We start from the raw sequence: 23,725 nt of genomic DNA, 5'->3' as shown, positions 1-23,725 counted from the left end.
CTTGTGTGATTGCTTGTATTTCGATATTTGGAGTTTGATAGCTTAGTCCTTTTGTGTTTGATTTAAAAAAGGATATTGTAGAAAACATGCTGATATTACTCAAAGTTAAGAAACAGAAAAACAAAGTAATTGTAGTGAAACTCGGATATCATGCTGGTAATCTGATAATCAGTCTGAATTAAATTTCTGTTTCACTTCAGTCATCCAACCTGACATGTTCACTTTAGCTTGTTTTCTGTGGGAGGGTGAGGTGGGGTTGGTTTGGGATTGTTTTGCTCTAACCAGTCAGCAGTCCACTTCATTTTCGACACATACCCTGATAACTGTAACAGATAAGAGCTGCTGTTTCTGTGAGGCCAACAGCTTGTACAGCTGTGTCAGTCTCATCCACACTCATCCTTATTTTAGGGTCCATTTTTCTGTTCCAACACTTCATTTCAAAGACGTAGGAAGTAATTTAGAGATCTAGAGCCAGGGTATTTTATCAGCCCTAGAGCTGAAAATTATCATTTGAATCCATGACCTAATCACCATGTCGAAATTCTGTATCGCTGAGCTAAGTTAAATTGATGGTGTTTACGTTCCATTTTGAGTTAAATGAAAATTAAATGAAAGCAAATCCTGGATGAAGCAGTCACCGTGGTTCTGTTCTCCAGTTTTACAGCTTGACAGGGGTGGTTGCTTGGCAAACAGGTGAGATGGTTCTAGAGACTGTCTCGTAACATAACTATGTGCCCTTGCTGAGGGGTCATCATGTAAATTGGTCCGTAGAAGTCCACTAGCACTGGCCAGAGCAGGTGGCTCCTCTGAGCCGGAGGAATGTAAAGAGAAACGGTAACTTGAACCTAATGTTCATTCACAGATGCCTCTACAGCTGACAGTGTTGACAAGGACGCAGTGCGGCTCTTGTAAATGAAGCTGAAGTGTGTGTGTGACATTTTGTTTTCAAATAGTCGTCCTGTGCTGTGTTCAAGGAATACACAAATGTTTTCTTAACAGTAAATCCTCAGTGTGGACCTGAAGGTCTGACCAGTGTGTTCAGGCCACAAGTGGGCAGAGAGAGAAAGCTGTGCTGAAGGCAGAGAGTTTGCAGCAGCCTTTAGTGTGTACAGGAAGTCACAGAAACACTCACATCCTATTAAATCTGATTCTGATTTATTAATCTGTTGTATCAGACCCACATATCAGTTTGTATGCAGTCTCCAATTGCTTTAATTATGGCAGGATAGCCCCTTAAAATCAACAGAAGAAAATTTAAAGTGAGAGTCTTGTGAAGCCTTTGGAGTTTTGATTGGTTGATTGCACAAATAAGACATTTGAAGGTATCACATGGGCTTTCAGAAGCTCTGATGAGCATTTTTAAACCCTTTTGAGACAATTTGTAGACCATATTATTCAATGATTATTCTTGAAAATACCCGGGAGATTAATCAATTGCGAAAATAACTTTTGTATTGTATCTTTTCTTCTGACATTTTTTGTCTTCAGAGGGTGAATTGTAATCATCCTTCACACTTCCTCTTGCAAAATATCTTCAAAACTTAATACATTCTCATTAGCCTTTGCTGGCCAGTGGAGTGTTCTTGTTATAGCAAAACAAAATAGTGCTCTGCAAGGCTGAGAATGTTCTGTACAGTTAGTCGTGTTTCTCTGTGGGTTGTGTTTTGTACTGTTGAGAGCTTTGTTACTGCTGTCTGTCATGTATTAACGATGGTCATCTAGACAGGAGTCTTAAAAGAATAATTCTGTTTGTTTATGTGCTTCTGCTTTGTTTGTCGTTGGAGCAACTTGGTGAAGCTGTACAATTTCAGATGCTCAAGTCGATCTGCAGATGCTGTGGATCACTTCTGGCTCTGCAGTCCATGCAGTGATGGCTGTGATGCTGTCCCTTTGATTCGCCCTCTCAGCAGTAACACACAGTGCATTCGGAGCAGAGCTATCTCCACTAAGTGAATTCTCAGGGTGTTTAGTATTCCCTGTTGATACACTTCAATTTTCATGATGAAAAACATGTATTCTGAATTTCTATATTTAAGACTCTGAAAACATATTTACAGTTGGAAAGTCTTAGGAAAGTAAAACTCTCAATGGTAACCAGACTGATTTAATTCTTTGATGTTAGAGGCTCTTTAATGAGTGACCCACCACATATTTTCAGTGATATATTTTTGACACAAATGAATAATTTGCCTTTCGCCCGTAGTCAGCTGGGATAGGCTCCAGCTCCCCTGCGACGCTGAGGGATAAGCGGTATAGAAAATGGATGGATGGATGAATAATTTGCCAAGATGCAGCCAACACAGTTAAAGGAAACACATTATCATTGCAGCTTTACAGTTATCAGTATTACATTGTGTATCTGCGGTCATGGAGGAACCTCAAATTGTCACTGGACCACACGAAGGGATGATACACGATGTGGCCAAATATATATGGACACCCAAACATTGCAGTCATATGTAGTCAATCCAAGGGCATTAACCCACTATCGTAATAGCCTGCGTTCTTCTGCTTTTAGGTTTCCACCAAAAACAGATCTCCAATCAGATTTTTATCCCAATGCTGCGCAGATATTAACATTATATAAAAATTATTTTGTTCTATACCAGCACTGTGTGCAAGTTGTTGCTATTTTGTGCGCTTTACATTTTATAGACTTGGTACTGAAAGATGTATCAACTACTATTTATAGTACTGTATTGAACTTTAAAATGATATCGCGACAACCTTAAAGCTGAACATTAAGCGTGTACAACAGCACAAAACATAACTTAGCAAGCCAGCTCTCCAGTCCAACGACAAGAACTCCAGCATGGCATCTGTCTCGTCTTTTATTTAACAAAGCTGTGGCCAATGACTAAAATCCAGTCTCAGATTTAATCTTGTCTGGCCTCTTGCCTGGTTGCTCTCTTTTTCTCTTGTTAGCTTCCTCCGTTAAGGTGCTCTTCAGTCTCTTTGCCTCTGTCATGATGTTCGTAGGGTCTCCTGAGCCCAGTTCTGCTGCTCACTCACCTGGCTCTACTTCGGGTACACTTTCTTCACTGTGTCCACCTCCTCCCCAGGGGTCGAAAGCTCCTGTGATAGCAGTGTAGACACCCTTCCCGGTCCACTAAGTGTAGTCCTCTAGCTGCACAGCTAACAGAACTAATGAAAACATTTTCTCCATAAAATACAATCCAGTACAAAAAACAGTGATGGGTGGTGGTAGACATTGTAATGTTGAAACAGGACGGTGACAAACACAAACTTTTACTGCCAGACCTGAAATAATTTGTGGCTTAATCAAGTAATCAAACTACTGTTTTATCTCATTGTAATTAAATTATATTTGGGCTTTAGACTGTCATCCTTTTTTTAACAACTAAAAATGCACAAACAGTGAAATGGAAGGAGGTTTTACATAACTGAGCAGCAGGGCTCACAGATGGGAAATCTTGTGTTTAAACAGTAGAGGTTAATAGGTCATTCAGATTCTTTGACCGACTGCTACTTCATTATTCATTTCTTAGGACAGCTATGATTCACATTGATATTTTTATCTTTAAATTTTGTAAAATAATGTCTCTGATACAGGATGTTGGACACTGTACCCAACCCATCCAACATGCGGTACATATATTTTCAAGTGCACGGCCTCTCTTCCTGTTTCTGTGATTAATGTCATCAGCAGTTAACTGGCCACACAATGATCCCTAGTAACATTACACCCACATTAATTATGAATTAATATTAATATTTAATGATACCTACATCAGCATATTGTTTGCTCATCCTGCTTCCAAGACTGAGCATCAAAATCTGCTTCCTTCTCATGTGTTGGCTCGACTGCAGTAGCCCAAGGGATCTGTTGAGGCAAAGCAGTGAAACCTGAGAGAGGTTCCTGCAGCCATCAGCTCCATCTTCTCTTATTTCAACTCATCCGTCGCCCTAATTTCACCCAACCAAAGAGCCTGGAGAGCTCAACTCATCCTGCGCAATAAAACTCAGAAAGTAGCTTCGTTTTAGAGCCATGATGATGACAGTGGAGAAGGAATCCAATCTGAAGCAGGCATCTCTCTGACTTTGCCTGGCTGAAATAAATACCTCATCATCCGGGACACAGTCTTTTTTATGGGAGTCCCTGAGGATGTCTCTTCTCCTGAGCCGTTTGATGTGCTCTGAAAACAGAAACCCTGCAGCACTCTGGGTGTTTGAATTGCGGTAGCTGCCAGTTACCTGCATCTGCCAGAGCTGGGGCTTGTTTGCCAACCCCCTCATGGACTTCCATCATAGGCATCAGCTCACATGTTTACATTTACCTTTAAAGACATATTAAGGGATCCGTTATGTCCAAGCCCTCCTGTATGCTTACTGTTTTTTAGTTTGACTGAAAACAATCTTTTGTGATGTTTAGCAACTCAATGGGGTTGGACAAAAAGGTGTTTAGCGAATTAGTTAGTATACAGAATCACTTTTTTTGTGTTGGACCACCCCCTGTTTATTTATTTATTTATTATTTTTATGTATGTTTGCATGCCTGCTGCTACTGGTACAGTGGCCTAATTGAAACAAATAAGGCTGCAATTCTTCACACAGTCCACTCCTAATATGGCCTCACAAATATATGGTGACTCTTTCTTAAACATGCATTAAATTATTTTGTTGTCCTCAGGGTCAGTGCAAGAAAATGTACATCACAACAGACATCTCTTTCTAAAGTTCATATGGTGAATGTGTTAGAAAACGCAGTTAGTTATTTGCACAACCAGCACATACAGAGCAGCATTATGATTTGGTCTGCCTGATGAAAGTTAAATATTTGCTGTCTTTTTGGTCTACTCTGTTCTCCACCAAATATTTGGCTTTTAGCTGCTAAATGCTCCACTATGTCCACTATGTGTCGAGTTAGTCTCTAATTGTGTCTGTTTGCTCTTTGGCGCTGCAAAGCTAGAATACGGAGGGTTTATCAGAGCTGAAAACAACTTCCTGCAGCTGATGGAGGCGGCGAGACTGAACCAAAACGGTAAAAGCACACTGTAAAGGCCAAAACAGAGAGGAGCTGAAAGATGCTCAAACCCTGGTAGATCTGAGAAGAACTGCGGTTTTGGTGATAATTATTTTGACTTACATTTCACATTTATTGATTTGTAAGACAGTTTCTCCACTCCTAATATTCACTTTTAATAATAAATGAAGATATATGCATCCATTCAGTTGCAGCTCAGGTTTGTGCTGACCTTGCACACTAAGGTACACTATATAGACAAATTTTGGAGTTTAGAGTTTTGTGCGCTGCTTTCTGATCAGTAGGCACTGAACAGGCAAGTAGCAAGAAGCTATTTGCAAGTTACCTTAAAGTTCTTTACCGCTGAACTTGAATAGGAAGTAACAGTTAAAAACACCTGCTTCATAGCTGCAGGCCTGATGATGACATGCTGTAATTTTAAACATCCTTGCTTGTGATATGAGTAGAGGAATATTTTAATTTTAATTTTAACCTCAATGTGGTTTTGAATTTGAGCTTTAAAACTTATTTCTTTAACCGCTCAGCGTGTTTCTCCTGCAAGTTGTTTTCCTGAGCGTCTTTTTTCGCTTTGTACGGACGAACAAGCCCACCTGATCGTTGTCAGCCCAGTAGTGAATTCCCGCACCAGGCGGCGTCACTCGCCTTAAGATCTCATTCGGATATCTTAAATTGCTGTTCGGCTCATGGAGGACGAATGCTGCTTGGTTGAGGCACTCTGAAAAAGACCCACAGAGAAGCAGAGCTCTTTGGCAACAGTTTCACAGGGTCTGAAATATTCACAGAGACATTTCTGCTCTGACTGCGTGAAAGGATGGTCTTCACATCCTTTTCTGTGCTGGCACGTTAAGCCAACTCCCCCAGGTGAAGGACAGAAGTTGTACACAAGTCTCACAAGTCTGGATAAGCATATAAAGGGATTTCAGCATTAGACTCAACTCAAATTTGGACTTTTATTCAGTTTCATGTCTGCTGCCAACACTCCCTGATCGTAAGAATCCTGCAATGAATTTTCTTTTATACACATATTTAAATTATTGTCAATTATTTGCTTATTTAAAGAAGTAGATATATCAGATTTCTTGTTCCTGTTGAGCACATTGTGGGATCATATTGGGTTATAGCAGCAAACTTACAGAAAATGTCTCTCCTCTTAGTGTGATGTCAGTGGAGAGTTTTAGTTCTACTTCAGTTTTGCCCTTACAACGTGATATACTGTAGGCCATGAAAAAGGTCTGAAGTTCCTATGGGAGATAGGGATAAAATATTATATTGCAACACATTATATGCCATTTCATTTGATTCATACATTTGCAATTTGAACCTAATCAAAATATCAGTGGTGCACTGTATTTGCTTACAGCAGCATTATGCAGATGTTGTCTCTGGAATCCAAGAAATTACCATTCGGCCACTATAATGTGAAAGGCCTGCTCTAAAGCCAGTGTTTTGGGCCTTTCTTAGCTACTGTAGAAACACTGGAGTGCAACATGGTGGATGCCATGGAAAAGGACCCGCTTCCTCTGTAGATATAAAATTCTTGCTCATAAAGTGCAACGAAAACAGAAGGATTTTATGATTTTACATGCATGAAAAGATAATATAAAGATAAATATCATTCCATTTCTGCCAAATGATCCCCTTCAGTTCTACACACTGGACCTTATCTAAAGGGTTTCTTACATGTCAAATGAAATGTGCCAATATACTTAAAACGCAAATATGAGTTTTGGTATCTGTCTTGGAAATTTTTAGTTTAGTTTAGTGGTCAGTTCATAGTTATAACACTGATATATGAAGGTGTAGTGCAGCTTTTGTGTTCAATGTGTTCCATGTGAAATAACCATAGAGAAAAGCCTGTTTAAATGTATTCCAGGGAAGTGAATACCTGACAGACGAATCTCACTGACACAGCGATCCTTTATGTCCAATATTCTCATAAAGCAGATCTGTTCATTGGTTAGCACTTTTGTGCACTGTATTCTAATACAGCCAGACATATTAAAGGGAAGAGTGCCTCTAAATATACAGAATATGACAAGTCATCTCCTCATGGTATATGCTGACACAGAGAAGATTCGTCTCAGGCCTGTGTTATTCAGCCTTGTTGAGAATTAGAATTACTTGTTGCTCAACACCATGCTCAGTTCATGTTTAGCCTTGAGAGAGTGGAAACACTTGAAAATTAAAAAAAAAAAAAAGAAAAGTTGTATTGAAAGTCCACAACTTTGCAGTCAGCCGGGCAGGTTAAAGATGTGTAGTAATACGTCTGGTTTAAGTATCTCTGGTTTTACGCTTGGTAGTAGGAGTGCTGTGGAGCGATACGTGAGCTGTGAGTGTGATGAGGTGGAGCTCAGGAACAATACTGTGCATCCAGAGCTGCACTAATGAAAGACATTAGTGCACTGTGCTGTTTCAGACGAGACTCGCCTGAAGCTTCACCTGAGCTCAGTGGAGTCCGAGAATTACATCATGACCCCGGGCTCAGCTGAGGAGTTGAAAGCTCAAGCTTCTTCGTGTTTCTCGTGGTGTATTGACTTTCTGAAACTGAAGGGGCTTTAGCTGGGCTGTGGTTACGTCCATACAAAGCTGGCTAAATCTGAAATGCTCTTTACATGTGAAAACATTTTATTTTAACAAGCTAATTTTAAAATGATGAGGATTAGAAGCGAGGGAAAGTTGATTTCTGATGTCTGAGGTCCTGTCTTCCTTCTTTACACTTAAAATTGAGACTTGTGTTTTCAAATTTATCCACTCTAGAGACTGTTATTTAAAAGATCCAATTCTGGGCACGAATCTTCTGTCACCTTTTGTCAGCAGAAGGTCTGATTCTTACAGCTTAGTGTAGATGTGGCCTTAAGGTAACTTCACACTAGACTTTATAAAGGGGAAATGCTGCTGGTCAGGTGTGAATTTGTTCCTTATACAGCTCTGTCTTTCCTGCTTTCAAGAACCAGTGAAGACTTACTCTTTAAAGAGACAATGAAATGCCATCTTTACTTCCTTAATATGATCTGATTGCTGCTGAAACAGAGTGAGAGAATATTCTAAACTGCAAAGCATCTGCTGGCTATTTGTGAAGATGGTGGCATTCTGCAAGCAGTATGGATATGCACTGGTGGAACTGGAAAATGTATAATGCAGTTAATATCAGTTAAGAGGATAAAAAGCGTTTCAGTTTACAGGATAGTTCACAGTGGAGTCGATGAAGTCGATGTTGGTTAGATTGCGTGTTAATGCCTACTAGTGCAGGATGAGGTCAGCATCATAGATCCACTGTTTTCCAACAAATTAAACCCTCCATTTGTCTGTCCTTAACATTTCTACTAGTTCCAAAATGTGTTCATTTCACATCATCCTCCTCTGGTTTTCTGGCTTGTCTTTTTTTCTCTCTTTGCTGTGAGTAAAGTGAAACTGAGATAATTTTTAAAAGAAAATTAATAGGTTTTATTCATAGTGGCGGTTGAATTAAAGTGAGGGAGTTCACCTAGGAACTTTGAAGCTGGATTGTGTTTTATAATATCTCCATTGTATGGCAGCTGAGAGGATTTTGGGAGCCAACCCTTATGTGAAAAAGCTGCTGAGATCGTTGGATTGCAGCTTTGCTGGAAAAAATCATCAATCATGTTTGTTTGTTTTTGAATACTGCATTAGGCAGCTCATGCTAATAGGGAACACTGCTGGTTTGTCAAATAGAAGGACTTTGTCAAGTTATGTAGGTTGATGCCAGATCCTTTCAAATGTCAATAGTATAGTCAATCTCAAAATTCTTGTTTCATAAAGTTTAGCAACATGTGTTGTCAGAGTTAATTTTTAAAAAGACTGCAGTCATCCATATTTTAGAACATAAAGAGCGAGGCAGTGTGTAAAACCACAGTGTAGGTTGCTGGTTCATCACTCTGCCTTCCAGTAGGTTTAGAAGTACAGTGCAGTTCTCAGCTTGATTTGATACCTCAGGTGTTGTGGCAGCAGGTTGGCTGGGGTACGGTGAGGTGAAAAGTCTCACCGCTGTGATAACTCTCTTCCAGAGTGTGGATCATATGAGGTGAATGGGTATAGTGAATTGGCCTCAGCCCCCGAAGGCTGCCTGGACCGATGCCCAATACTACACTGCCGGATATTATAATTAGCTCCTCACACTGGGACTTTATTCAGAGTTCACTCAGGACTCCCAGGCAAGTCTGGGAAAAAAATTTCTTTCTGTCCATGTATGTCCAAATATGTATAACCACACTAAGAAAAGATGGGAATCCTATGTGAAAAAGGTTCAGCCAATGAGATGAAACTCTAGATTTATTTACCCTAAATAATTCATATCAGCAGTAGTCAACAATTGGCAGATGGTATTAAGTTTCTATCAAGCACCATCCTCTTCAGTCCTTCCAACACTGAATTTGTGCTACAGTGTTGAGCTCTGAAATGCAGCTCCCCTTTGGAACTTTGTCAAAATGCATTGGTATGACTTTAAATGGCTTGGATGTTAATCCTTCATCCAACTGTCTCACTAAAAAATTGTTTCGTCCCGTTTTCAGCCATGTGAAACCCCCTTATCACCTAAAAAGATAATAAAAACAATTTGTCAAGAATAGCAAATAATCAGTGAGAGCATCTGAAAGAAATGCAGAATGTGAGCAGTCATCATTTTCCCCAGTATAAAATACTCAGTGAGTTTCTGTTCAGGTTGAGCCCCTCAGTGCTAAGCTCTGAGTGGTCAGCTGTGCATGGCCACATGATGTCTCTGTTACCTGGCTGTGACACATATACACACCACACATTTCGTGTGTCACTCTGTTCTGGTTGGTTGTGGACAGTGCAAGGAGCTGAAATTGCAGCTTTGCCCATGTTTGAATTAAACTGCCTTGTTTGTTGCTGTTGGGTGGACCACAGTAGGGTCCCAGCCTTACACATGTAGCTGTCTGTGACCGTCTGACAGGTCAGACAGTTCAGCTATGTAATCAAGTTACCCCAGACCAGTGGAGTGTTGGGGTTTTCCCACTGGCTTTGCTGTTTTCTGTTGCTTCACTGGGAGCACTACAACAGTTTTCTGTAGACCAAATCACAGTGATGTCAGGCTATCAACAGCTCCTCTTCCAGGTAGCCGACTGGTGGATGGTTTCCACTGCAGAGACGCGAAATTGATAAACGTATTCATTTCTGTTGACATTTTCAGCTGTAAGAGTCACATAACGTTAAAATAAGATAAATTATTAAACATGCTATTCATGTCATTCAATACTGGAAATGTATCCAAAATGAAAAACTGTATGGCATATATCTGAAAATGGAAAACTAGTTGCATGCTGGTATGGTTCTTTACAAGAAGAATGATCTTTCAGTGGATTGACAGAGATCCACAGCAAAAACGATCATTACCCCCAGCGAGTCATACTGATGCACACTTGAAAAACAGAAACACACCCACATGCAATGTAAACTTAATGTGCTGTATATAAAACTTTCCAGGGTAGAGCCAAAAGTGCTTTACAAACAGTATAAGGATAATAAAGAGGATAGTACAGCAAGCAATAAAAATGCAAGGCAAGCTTCTTTCTGTGGACTAGAATAATAAAGCAAGTCTCAAGGAGGCAGCAGCAGCTCTCTCAGCTCTCTGTTCTCTCTCATAATTTCCTGCCAGAAATCCTCCTTTGAGTCTTTGTCGATACAAAGATGGTTTTATCTGGGAGATGCAGCAACCGGCGGTTACTTTTCGACATTACGACAATATCCTGACATTCATAGTTTGACTCACTTTTCTTCTATTTTCTCACAGAGAAACTTTTCAAATTGTTTGAAAAAGTTCTGGCATTTGTCCTTTATTTACTGGTCGGTTGACTAATTTCCCATTAAATGTCCTGCATGGTTATTTTCCAAAATAACTTATGTTTACATCTTCAAGTTCAAGTGGTGACAAAATATCAGTTAATGCAAATTTGAAGGACTCCACTAATGTTAATACAAACCATGTTAGTTTAGAGTTGGTTTTTTTTTTATTTTTGTTGACCCTGAGCTTTACAGTTGCTCAGGGTCTGACATTACACCCATGCATCTAGTGTCAAATGTTACACTAACAGAAACTCAGATGTTGTCATTTGATCTATTGTTAATATGTTGATTACTTAAGCTTTGAAACTGCTAAGAAGATATGCTAACATCCGGTGAACTTTTAATTTCTACCATAACCCTTTTTTAAACAGAGTAGTCCTTGATGTTTTCAGGTTGTGGGAGATGACCATACAGGGCTGGCTCAGTACTAGCAGGGGTTGTTATTTTGCCCAAAGCAATTGGCAGCGAGTAGCCGTCAACACAGAAGCTGCAGCAGTGGCCTGTAGGTGCAGATTACATTTTTCGTATCAACAGTCTAAATATGCAGATTAAAAAAATATTCTCCCCTTGCCTTTCAACTATGTGTACAGCTGTGTCACTCTCATCCATACCTTCTGACATTTTGTGGCCTTTCAGAGTTGCGGGAAGAATCAATTACATTTTTTCAGCAAAAGCATCGGTCTGATATTACTGTTTAATGATATAACTGCTCAGTGGCAGCTCAACACTTTACATTGACCTGGTTGTTGCCTTTACATTAAGCGCAGGGGTTGAGGGTTAACTGTCTGGTGACCACGATGCCTGGCGTCATTTTAATAATTAACAATAATGAATAATTATTGATTATTTCTCAAAATCTCCTAAGGCATTCAGTTATCACGTAGATATAAAAGGTAGAATTATTTTTAAAGGTTTTAATACATCTAATTGTTTGCTTCTGGCAGAGGGAGGTGTGCATGTCTGCTACTTCCCAGGGTACTGTGGCCACTTTTCTGGCTGTGGCACAGGAAGATGATGCCTCATTCCTAATCCTGCCTTCAAAGCTCTGATTGGCCTGACTGTTTTCCATATGTGTGAAAAAGCTCTTATTTGACAACAGCCAACCTACAGATTCGGGATTCTGAACTGAAGCCACCAGGTTGTACTTTTTTGTCTGCGACAGCCTCGGGTCATGTTCATAAGCTACTTATGACAACATTTCAAATATCTAAAAGGATAAAATGTTGTGACAAATATGACATTTTATATCCAAACGCTCAAAGGTCAACCTTTCTGTGACATCATAATGTTTTCTGGTCATTATTCAATAGCATAACTCAGGAACAGAAGAGCAGATTGTGACCATATTTCACATTAGCTCTGGTACTGAACTGGTGACACTAATCTTTTGTGTCCACCTTGAAACTGTGCAGATTGTATAGATCTTCTGTGCCGCCGAGTTGATTGTGTGTGTGAAGCTTCCATGTTTTAGAATTTGTAGCTTCTTTGCGGCAACATTCACATTGGTCGCTTTGGATGATTTTGCGGGGTGATGAAGCTCTATGTCAGGGACCTGCACTCCTGTAAAAATAGTGTTGAAATGGAAACAGCATGTTTCTCGCTGGAAATAATTCACTGAAATAATACATGTCAATACAGTGATAACTTCCATTTTGCCAAAATTGCACGTATTACTTTTTCTTAAATTTCTTCAAAGTCTTTGCTACATATAGTATATCAGTCTGGACAGATATGGATGTAAACCCCAACTAGTGGCTTAGACATACAACCACAAGGTGGTAGTTTATTTCCTAACTAAAGATGTATTTTTGGATCAACAGAAAACTGTGTCCCGTCCACAAGGCACATGCTTGTTACACAAAAACAGCTAAATAAAACAGACAATGTTGGTCCTCAGTTTGAGACAGATACACACATACACAATGCTGCTGCTTTTAATAGCAGACAGGGATGAGAGTGTTGTGCTTACTTGGATGTTTTCAGGCCCACAGTGCAGCACCGATCCATTAATGCATTAATGAAGGTCTAATCCTCTGCTGAAAAAACAAAAACACAAAGCTGCTGTTTCATAACAAAGCAGCTGTGTGTCCTGATTCCTCTGTGTGGGCGTTGCCCACAGGACTTTATAAACCTGCTTCAGGCCCTGCCCAACCTTCACCTCTGCAGCAGCTCCCTCCAGAGACCACTGACTGCTGGTGACAATGCACATAGCTATGTCAGTCTGCTGGTAGAGCTGCTCTAGTTGTCACAAGCTAACCAGCGTGCGGAGAGGTCTGGCACAGGCTGCATGCTGGGTGACAGCGAGCCATGAGTTACCAGCCTAATGCGTTATGTTCAGATTCGGCAGTGTGTCTGTTCCTGTTATTGCATGGAAGTTTCTGTATGTTCTGAAACAAGAAAGATGAAAATAGTTCAATTTCATCACCTGGTTTAAACCCTCTGTGACTGCTTGGTGCACTTTTTCTCAAAAATATCACCCGTATTTCCCTTTGTACCTCTGTTGAATCAGAACACAGAGACATTACACATGTAGTGCTGGAATCTATGCAACTCACTGTGTTCAGTGATATCAGAGTAATATCCTTAAATTCACTGAAAAATCATGTCTGAACAATCAACTTCAGATCTTGCCTGTGTAATCATAATAGACAAACTGTTTAAACATCTTTTTAAGTAGTAATCCAAAGTAGCCCAGGTGAGTGTGCATCCATGGTTACCGTGCAAACAGAAACTGCTCGTCCCTAATGCAGCATGACTTCATCAGTGAAACCGAGGGCTGCACGTCGACGAACATGTTTGTTCTGGGAATACATTCACACGAGTGCAGTACTTACACATGAGCAATTTTGAGGTGCTTTACTTGAATATTTTGATTTGATAGTATTTTACATTCCACAGTACTACACTTCAGGGAGAAATATAGTACTTTTTAATGCACTGCATTTATCTGAAAGCTACCATTTTAAGTCTGTTCAGGGGACCATGAAGTGTTAAACAGTGGCCTGCAGTTTAATGTGGGAAAAAAAAAGAAAACAACAAGTTTAAAGGTATTATTGAGTTAGAGACACATTACATCAGTGTACATTTAACCAAACTTCTGTCAAAGATGAATTAACCAGACACAAGAATCAAAGAAGAATCAGCTTTTTTTGACAATATATATATTTTTACATACACACACTGAATTTGTCTTCTGCATTTGACCCATCCTTAGTTGAACACACACGTGCAACATCCAGCAAATTACAAGCAGTGAAACACACACAGGAGCAGTGGGCAGCATCAAGTTAATAAACATGCCTCTCCTAAGTTATTCTAAAAATATCACTTTGTGTGACACTCAGCTGGAGAGACGATGTTATAAGCTTGTAATTAAAGGGAGTGAACAAACGCTGCCTATGTTTCAAAGGGATAAAGTTTTAACATCTGTTTGTTGTAACTTCATTTTTTTTTAGAGCAGGTGTCAGGACTTTCACTTTTGTGGCTCTGCTTTGCCTGCTTGAGCTTCGATGGCGCCTGAGCCGTCACTCCAATTATCACTTTCCAGCGACCCTGGTCTGATCTCACATCTCATCGGAAAACAAACACGTAGAAAATCTACATACCCCGAGTCTGAGATACGGCCTCTGAGAAACTTTGGATGCAAGCGGATGTTAATTAACACTCTTAACTTATTTTGATGATTTTTCACACATTATTTTCACCTCAGCCTTACAGCATTTTTGTAGGCTTTGTTTCCTCTACTAAATCACATCTGCGTAATCTGAATGTTAGCAGTTGCCTTTTTTTTTCTGGCTGGTATTTAATTCATCACTTCTTTTCTGACTTGGCTCTGACCCTTGACCTTTCTTTTGAATGTTCCTTGTCATGCTAATAATGTAAAAGTTTGATCCTCTTTACTTATTTTTATGTAGTCGCTGGAATTGTAGTCTCTTACAGGTAAATTTCAGCTCGGCTCCGATTTTAACGTGGTGTTTTCTGGGCTGCTGCTTAGGATCAGGCTGTAATGCTAGGAGATACTATGGTATTTTTAAAGGTAAAAATAACCATGTCTACAAGTCTATGAGTACCAGCCTTGGAGTCTATGTGTGTGTGTGTGTTTGTGTCCGTGTTGCTGAGTGTTGTTTCCTCTGCAGCCCACCCCCTGCCAGCTGTGGCTCACTTATATAACGGTTGTAGTCACTTTTATTGGCTCTGCAGCAGAGTCAGAGATCTCCGGCTCTGCAAGGAGATCACAGAGAATTTGTGCAGCCGATGAAATATGTTGCTGTGCTACGAGGAGTCGTAACGTTCAGGGTTACGGTACCTGCACTGAAATACATTACGATCTGCTTGCTGTTCTGCGGTGCTGGTGTGAGCACACTCGCAGAGTAGAAGAAAGCGGGAGAGAATGGGGCAGGTTAGCAGGTCAGGGCGCACATTGCTCTTGAAATTAAGAGCACAAGAAGTGGTTCTTCTGTTCTTGACCTACCTTCACATCGTCCACCTCTAAAAGATCATCATATTGTGGTAATGTGCTTTAAACATAACTAAAATAATATGTTGTGGGCGTTTAATTAGAGTTTCCTTTCTCAGAGACAGATGGGTGTTTTTGTGGTTTTTCTTTCTTGTGCAAACTTGTAGATATATAGGTAGATGTAATTAGGCTTGAGTGTCGTGAAGATAATATTGATAATGATTACTCGTTCAAGAAGTTTATCAGTAAAGTCAAAATACTCTTTTTTTTCTGTTTTTGTTTCCTAAATGTTTTTATCTTTCATGTTAAACAAATTGAATCATCTCATTGAAAGATGCCATGCAAAAAGTACTTGCCTCATATATTGTAAAATTAAACATTTTTGAACTGTTTTGCAGCATTTATAGATGTGCCCTGGGGGATTATGCTGGGCATTTTAGTAAGCTTTTGTATTATGACTAAACGTAGTTGATTAATCTTTAAATAATCAAGAGATTCTAGATTCACGATCAACACTCATTTCAATCAATGTTATTTTCTCTTTTAATTGCTTAAAAAGCAGGTTTTTGGGTAGTAGTAGTCAAATCTGACTTCGAATTGGATAATGCCGCATACTAATGGAACTTGAATTGGCTACAAAAATGTGTCAAGTGCTGATCTTTCAGCAAAGAATTAGAAAGGACTTTTGCTCTGTCTTTCTTGTATTTCGTGAGCAGCTATAGCTCAGGTGGTAGAGAAGGTCAACCAGCATCGGGTTGATTTTTAAATCCTTGCCTCCCCCTGCACACAAGTCCAGGTGTCCTTGAGAAAGGTCTGAACCCCAAATTACTCACCAAATGTAAGTTGGTATGGGTGAAATTGTCTGCTAAATCAAAGCAACAAAATTAATCAGAGGATTACAGAAATATTGCAGACAAAACTGAGGTATCGTTAAGACCAAAACAAAAACTTTCAATTATGATCATACCCTCATATGTACTGAGGAGCACACATAATATTCTGGTTCTGCAGAAACGTAACACATCCTGAATATAATTTACTGCAGTCTGTAACATGTGATGAGATAAGTTTGCTGCTGTTAACTTTCATTATGGCCACTGTTCATATTTTTCCACATCATCATCATCATCATCATCATCATCATCATGTAGATGATGTAGAAGGCGAGGCAGCATCATGCTACAAATAAATTAGGTGATTTGCAAAAATGTGTGTCCATTTTAGGAAAGGAAGATCTTATTACCTGAAGGTCATTCTGCCTTATCTGTCGGAGAGGATCTCCACTTACTTAATGTCTGATTTGAAGTTTAGATTTTTTATGATCAAACCAATTCATTATTCCACTGTTTTTAATTTTTTGTGGTTTTGTTGAAATGCTTTTTTGTGTTGGCAGTTGGAATACATTCACTTTGGACACATTATTTTGATGCAAAACTCCCAAGTGTTGAAAAATGTGTGATACGCAGCACTTGGACTATTATGAGAGACTCTGTATTGCCTTTTGTTGTCAGATCAAATGTTAGTCACAAAAGCTTTGGATGAGAGAACAAGGCTTTTTTTTTTTTAACTTTCCATCCCGCCTGGTGCTCACAGGATTGCACAGGGCATTATTTGAAGTCTTGTGTGAACATAAAAGCCTGCTCATAAAAGTTCCCCGCAGTGAAAACGACCTAAATAAACACAGCCCTAGAATAATACCCTCCCAGGGTTCATCTAACCTTCCTCAAAATGGAAGCCGGGGACAGGAGAGGCTGGAGGAGGCATTAGGGAGAGAATACCTGAGGATGGGATGGTTTGGAGTGGCAGAGCGCGGCCATTTGGTAGATGTTTTTGTCCAGAGTGCATTAAAGCAGAATGAGTGGTTTCATTTTTAGAAAGACTGCAGTCTGACCTCTGACTCTGGTGGTGTACACTGAGTCCTGCTGGGAATGGAGCTAATAACCCCTGGTGCCTTGTCTGCACCACAGGAAGGCTGTATGAGTGAATTTTTACGTTTGAATTTCAAACTCACATTAAAAAAAAAAAAAAAAAAAAAAAATATATATATATATATATATATATATATATATATATCTATGTATATATATAGTTTATGTTAAGCTGTTTGTTGGACAAGTCAAAAACTGTTTTTCTTTTTGTTTGTTGATCTGAAAACATCATTCATACTTACTCATACATAACAGACTCGCTGTTGTGCTTGCAAAGCTGTCAGTCTCTTATGTTGCCTTACAGCCAGTCGTGCTGCCAACCTCCAGCCTTCTGTCTGACAGTAGGTTTACTGATCCCCCTCACTTCTTCTATAGGTATTTGTTTCAGTTCAGTATACGGCAGTATTCAACAGAATACATGCTCAAACATCTGAGGAAGCTAAAGTTGAATATTAAAAAGACTGTTCAGGATATGTTTTATTATGCATTACATCATACTTTTGCACCAGTTAATTTGTTTTCTAGGAATTAATTGTATGCATGTGGACTTACTGGGTAAATGTAATATAAATAAATTTACATTATACCTGTTGGCAAATGATTACTATTAAAATACTTGGTTTACTGACATTAGCAGTAGTAATTAAAACATTTCAAATGATACAGTAGTTTGAGTCATTATGTAATTGGCGCATTTGAAAATCCTTCCTGCTTTGCATCTCCGGGAAGTGAACATTTATCATGCCCAGCTCCGGTCCTCCACGGTTATAAATAAACCAGTATCCATAACCAACCAAGCTCATTTGTATTCCATACACAACAAAGCACAACATTTGTAACACGTCACTAAACTGTAGAGAAGCTAATTTTGCCTGCTTGGCTTAATTGTTGCAAGCATTTGTCTTTGACTGGAGTTTAATGGTTTTAATTGGTGTTTGTTCAGATTAAATGAAAAGGTCTCACAGGATTTTTGTTTTCACTGAATATCTGAGGTGGAGTGTGTCATTTTCACTTATTGTCTCACAATGGGGGCGTTGTGAAGCCCTTTGAGACTACAACTGTGATTAAGGGCTATTCAAATAAACTTGACTTATAGGGAGTAGATGCTTTTAAAGCAGCCACTGTTTACATCATTCAAATCAGGACATCTTTAGAAGTCTATTTTTATTCAAAGGAAAAAAAAACATCCTCGCTTATGTGTTCTCACTCTCTGGCTTTTTTTTTTTTTTAATCAGCATTGTCTTTTTGTCACATGCTGAGCTCACCATCTGCTGCTCCTGCAGCCACGTCGATGTCCTTAAAAAGTCATTGCCATATTCTTAATTATCTTCGTTTAATCACCTCCTCTCTTCAGGGAGATGAAAGGTTATTAGAAAATGAGCTCACACGGGGAATTTATTGAAGGTGCAGTCGAGTACTGTATGCGAGTATCTGGCGTCATGGATGGTGCTGTAGGTCCTGCCGTTCTTGTGCCATGTGTTTGAGTATTTCCTTTTTTTAACAGCATTTTGCTCAAATTTTTGTGGTTCACTTACTTCATTTGCTCCTCTGGCTGTAACTATGCCAGTCTTCCTGTGTAACTTTCTTCTGCTCTGTCAGTCCATCATGTCTTGTGTGTTTGCTCATAGCAGATGACTTTTTGTACTGTTAGATTTTAGATCCCAGTGCAAATTTGACCACTTGCGTTTCTCAACATAACTAATGATTTGATAAAAAGAAGAGAAAACAAAACAAAAGAGAGAGATAGGTTTTTGAGGTCCAATAAATTCAAAGAATCTGCACAACCAACTGGATCAGAACGTTCTTTTAATTGAATTGTTTGTATTTTAAAGAGAAGGAAGCACAGACCAATGAAAAACACATTGATGAGCCCAAATGGTCAGCATTTGCTGTGCTTAAAATATAAATGGATTTGGTTGTAGCCTTGTGTATGCTGTCTGATTTACATGTCATGCCCTAGCAAAATACCTGCAAAATACCTTGTTTGTCCATGTTTCTAGAGGGAAACATAGAAACATTGTCTGATACGAGACTTCTGTCGGCTGGGCGGAATCATTTATCTGGTATGGGGTAAGGGAATGATGGTGTTCATGTTGAAAATAACACAATGTTGACTGTTGGTACGCTGTTGGTAGAAGAGTAGAAGCAAACCCGTCCATCCACCTGGACCTCCTCATTATGTGGAATTTGTTGATCTGTAACAGCATCACCTGACTTCCTCCTACTCCTGCTTTTCACGAATGCTGCCATTACTTCTGTGGAAGAAGGGAGACTGAACACGTTTGAGTTGATCATGTTTTTTTTGTTGTCATTTCATGACCAGAAGGATTGTTCAACACAAAGTGCTTTGTTACACCACTTCTACCTGCCACTGTGGCAGATAGGTTGAGCAAATTCACCCTCCACTGCACAAAATCATCTGCATTTGGCGGATGGTGGGCACTAATTTTCAGCCCTGTGTGCAAGGAAGTACCAGAAGTAGTTGTAACCATCACCTTCTTCTCTCCCTTGTCTTCTTCCTCCTTTGCAGCCTGTCATTCACAGTCAGTAAAGTCACAGAAATGTGGCATGAAATGGGGATGTATCATCAAACTGAAAGCTGTGGCAATAACACGGCTTTGCCTTTTCTCTCCTCTCATTTTCGGTGTGAGAATAAGGCTTGTTAGCATTCATGTGTTGCGTTCCTCGTCTCTCACACGTACCAACGTCCTCCATTATTGAGCAGTTGTAAATGCTTTGAAGTTCCGCTGTTTGGGGAGTTTTTGTTCCAAAACAGGGCAGGAGTGGTAATGTGGCGTTTTGAAAGGCAGAAATCTCTGCAGCTGGCCCAGTAATTGTTGTGCTGTATTGATCAACATCCTTTCTATTGATATTTCTCTTCCAATGTGCACTTTTTTTATTTTACTGGATGGTTAAAAGTATTCTGCCAACAGAACATGTAAGACTGGCAGCGAATAAAGGCAGAGCTGTAGCAGTGACCACTGTCAGCCTGCTCTGCTCTGTCATATTGAAAACAAGGTCAAGGTGATGGAGAATCTAATTGATGCTCAGCTCGACCCCACAGATTCCCCTGGGATGTTTCACACAGCAGCACTGCTCGCTTTCTCTCTTCCACCACCACATGGTTACAACACAGACTCAGGCTCACATCTCATTAACATTTGATCGCGTGGGCATAGCAGCTTCATCTAATGCATTTAATAGTGAGAATATATTCTGTGTAATTTAATTAATGTGTTTGTGGGTGTATTTCTGGGGCCAGATAATATTAAAACAAGTTCACAACAGCACCAGAGTCAAAGTGGTATCTTGTGTAGAGGCTGGTTTATTTTTATATTGATAATAAGCAAGTTTTTGAAAACTCCCATCATAAACATGAAGAATCTGTTCAGTAAAACTCATCACAGAAGAATATGATCAGTCATTTTTAGATAAACGTGGCTGAACTCCGTGATGTGACCCACAGATTCACTTAATTTCAGGAAAATTTAATACCCAGTTCCAAAAAAGTTGGAATGCTGTAAAACGTAAATAAAAACGTAATGCAACCATTTGCAAAAGTTCCTGTGCCTGTGTAGTAATATCCTTTATGCAATGATGTGTTTCACAAAGCGGTGAACCTCACCCCACTATGCTTGTGAACGACTGAGCCTTTCTATGCCCTTTTCATACCTGATCATGATACATTATCTTTTGCCAATGAACCTATTTACCTGCAAAATGTTTCAAACAGGTGTGTTTTGGGCAGAGCCCAAGTTAATGTTTTGAAATAGCTTTTTTCATCAAAATAACAGTACAAAATCAAATAAATCCTGCACAGGCTACACATAAAGATTAGGCACAAAGTACTATCACCTCAGAGCAAGAAAGTTCTTGGTTTGAACCTCGGTCAGGGTCCGTGTGGGTTCCCTCCATGTGCTCTGGCTTCCTCCCACACTCCAGAGACATGCAGGTTAGGTTAATTGGTGACTCTGAATTGCCCATAAGTATGAATGTGAGTGTGATTAGTCTCTATATGTCACCCCTGTGACTGTGTGGGTGTGCCCCACCTCTTGCCTGGTGTGAGCTGGGATAGGCTCTAACCCCCCCGCAACACTGCACAGGACAATAGGTGATGGATGGATTTCTCGGTCTCGTTTGGGCTGTGCTCCTTAACTTGTCTAAGGGTAAATCTTAAAGCTACATGCAATGATATTTTAGACAATATTGTACTTCCAAATTTATGTCAGCAGTTTGTCCTTTTTGTGTTTCACAACACAGGCTTCTTAAAGATAGGGCTTTCCAAGTTTGGTGTGGGAGAATTTAACTGGCCTGCACTGAACACTGACCTCAATCCTATCCAACACCTGGGATGAACTAGAATGCCGACTTTGAACCAGAAAGTCTTTAGCAGCTTCTCTCTGATGAAGCCTGTCTGAGCCAAATACAATATTCAAAGCTTTTTCAGTTTATAATTTCTTTTGTGTTTTGCACATTGTATTTTTTAGGATGTTGTCAGAGATGTTTGTGGTTAAATATGAAGTACAGCAGTTGTAAATGTGACGTTTGGGATTATCATTTTAGTCTTGATAATACATCCCTATGTTTTAAGCATTCAGCTGATGTTTATTCAGAGCAGCTTAGAATGAACCTTAAATCCGAGATCACACACATTGTAAGCAAGTTTAAAACTATATTGTCGAGGCAAAAAAAAGTGTATAAACATGTGTATGCTTATGCTTAATAGAGAAATACAAGGTTAAGACAAATTTACCGAAGGTGGGAGTTTATCTTTTGTCCTCAGTCGTTTCTTTTTTCTGCTACAGTGAGGCTTTGACTGAGAGGCCAATAGCTGAGAGACATTTGACTGCATGAAGAGGCCAAGTGGCGGGACCCTGGTCTTCACCTAGACCTCTCCTACGACCCCTCCACTGCCTGGACATGGTGAGCCTTCTGTGCATCTCTGCTGTTGTTTACTGTATGTTGTGTAGAGGTAATGCACACTAAAAATGTATTTTTTTGAGCCGTAAACTGAATTCTCTGACTGTACTTTGCACTGGTATAAAGAGAGGTCCCCTAAAGTGAAGCCAAAATATCTTGATCACCCCCTGCTCATAAATCCCTCCTCCATGTTAGCAGATGGGGCATGGGCTGAACTAAAAACTCAAAGCAGATGCACAATATAAATATACAAGTAGAATTTGAAATACAATATTTCCAATAAGAAAAACAAAGTTAAAGTATTACAAAAATATTTAAAAAGTATGTAGAGTGACATGACTGGGATTTTAAATAAGAGAGCTGCCCAGTTAATGCAAAAATATGATCCTGCAGTGACATGACTGGGATTTTAAATAAGAGAGCTGCCCAGTTAATTAAAAAGAGATGTAGAGTGGACATGACTGGGATTTAAATAAGAGAGCTGCCCAGTTAATGCAAAAATATGATCCTGCAGTGTTTGCAGCATGGAAAAGAAAAAACAGGGAAGTCCAGTAATGAGCACTAAAGTCATTTAGCAATAAGAAAAAAAACATTAGGCATCTTAATGTAGGCAGGTAGATAGGTGGTTTAGGATCTGATGAGTCTCTGTATTTGTACCATTTAATGCCAAAGATATTGGTGTTCCTGGACTTACAAATGTTTTTTTGGTATGTTTGCGTTTGCTCTCACTAAGTTGAAAATCGAGAAGCAGAGCAGAATTTGTGGCACAACTTCACACACTTCCAAGGTGTGTTAAAAAGGGAAAAGTCCTGAAGAGGTCCAAAACTCCATACCTTATGAGTGGCATGAAGAACAACTTTGTGAGACTAGTGCATCTCATCTTGTGGCCTTCATCAGGGACGAATACACTGATGTGGTACTGATGCTGATATGGTGCATGATGACCCTAATGAAGATTGAATGGTTTAGTTGTTCTTGGCCAAGCTGTTTTGATGAAGATTATGCTGTCAGTATCAAAATTTTGCTTGTGTAAGGTTCTTGCAAACCTTTCTATTCAACAAATAAGTGAAAAGGGTGCAGCAATAAAGTAGGTGTATCCCTTTATAAACTACTAATTCAACAGTGTGGTTATCTCATTGTTGAAAATCAGACCTGCCCCCGCAGGTCCAGATGACCACATACTGAGTTAATCACTGATACATTCCGATCTCACACCCCTAATAACCTACTTAGGAGGTGGCACCTGTGCAGTCTTTTGTCTGCTAACAGTCTGACAGCAAACTGGACAGAGGCAAAAAGGCACAGCCTACAGTAGGCTCGATGAAAACAATGAAACAGAGCTCTTATAGCCTACTGAGCCTACATCCAATTAATAGTTACGAAAGAAACAGGAAAACCAGCAATATTTTAAAGGTAGTGGATTGTGTCTTTTAAAACATAACTAAATTACTGATAATGTGACTGGCAGTAACAGTGCATTACATTACACATTATAACAATAAAGTAATCTGAGTGCTCTCACTAGTGTGTTATGCCCAACGCTTGTTCTCAGAGTGTCATCACTGCAGTTATGACAACACCAGTGTCACAATTGAA

General features: G+C 39.6%; 1 protein-coding gene across 1 annotated transcript in view; it reads left to right on the top strand.

The window, feature by feature from the left end:
* Positions 1 to 23,725, top strand: part of LOC124057514 (spermatid perinuclear RNA-binding protein-like) — a 61,829-nt gene that overhangs the window by 1,745 nt on the left and 36,359 nt on the right. Inside the window, exon 2 of the mRNA XM_046385862.1 lies at positions 22,015 to 22,132. Coding sequence (XP_046241818.1) covers positions 22,130 to 22,132 — 3 coding nt within the window. The 5' untranslated portion in view covers positions 22,015 to 22,129. The remainder of the gene's footprint in view (positions 1 to 22,014; positions 22,133 to 23,725) is intronic.

Source organism: Scatophagus argus, chromosome 4, assembly GCF_020382885.2.
Source record: "Scatophagus argus isolate fScaArg1 chromosome 4, fScaArg1.pri, whole genome shotgun sequence".
Taxonomy (NCBI): Eukaryota; Metazoa; Chordata; class Actinopteri; family Scatophagidae; genus Scatophagus; species Scatophagus argus.
The sequence above is the reverse complement of the archived record's forward strand: the minus strand, read 5'-3'. Positions and strand labels throughout refer to the sequence as shown.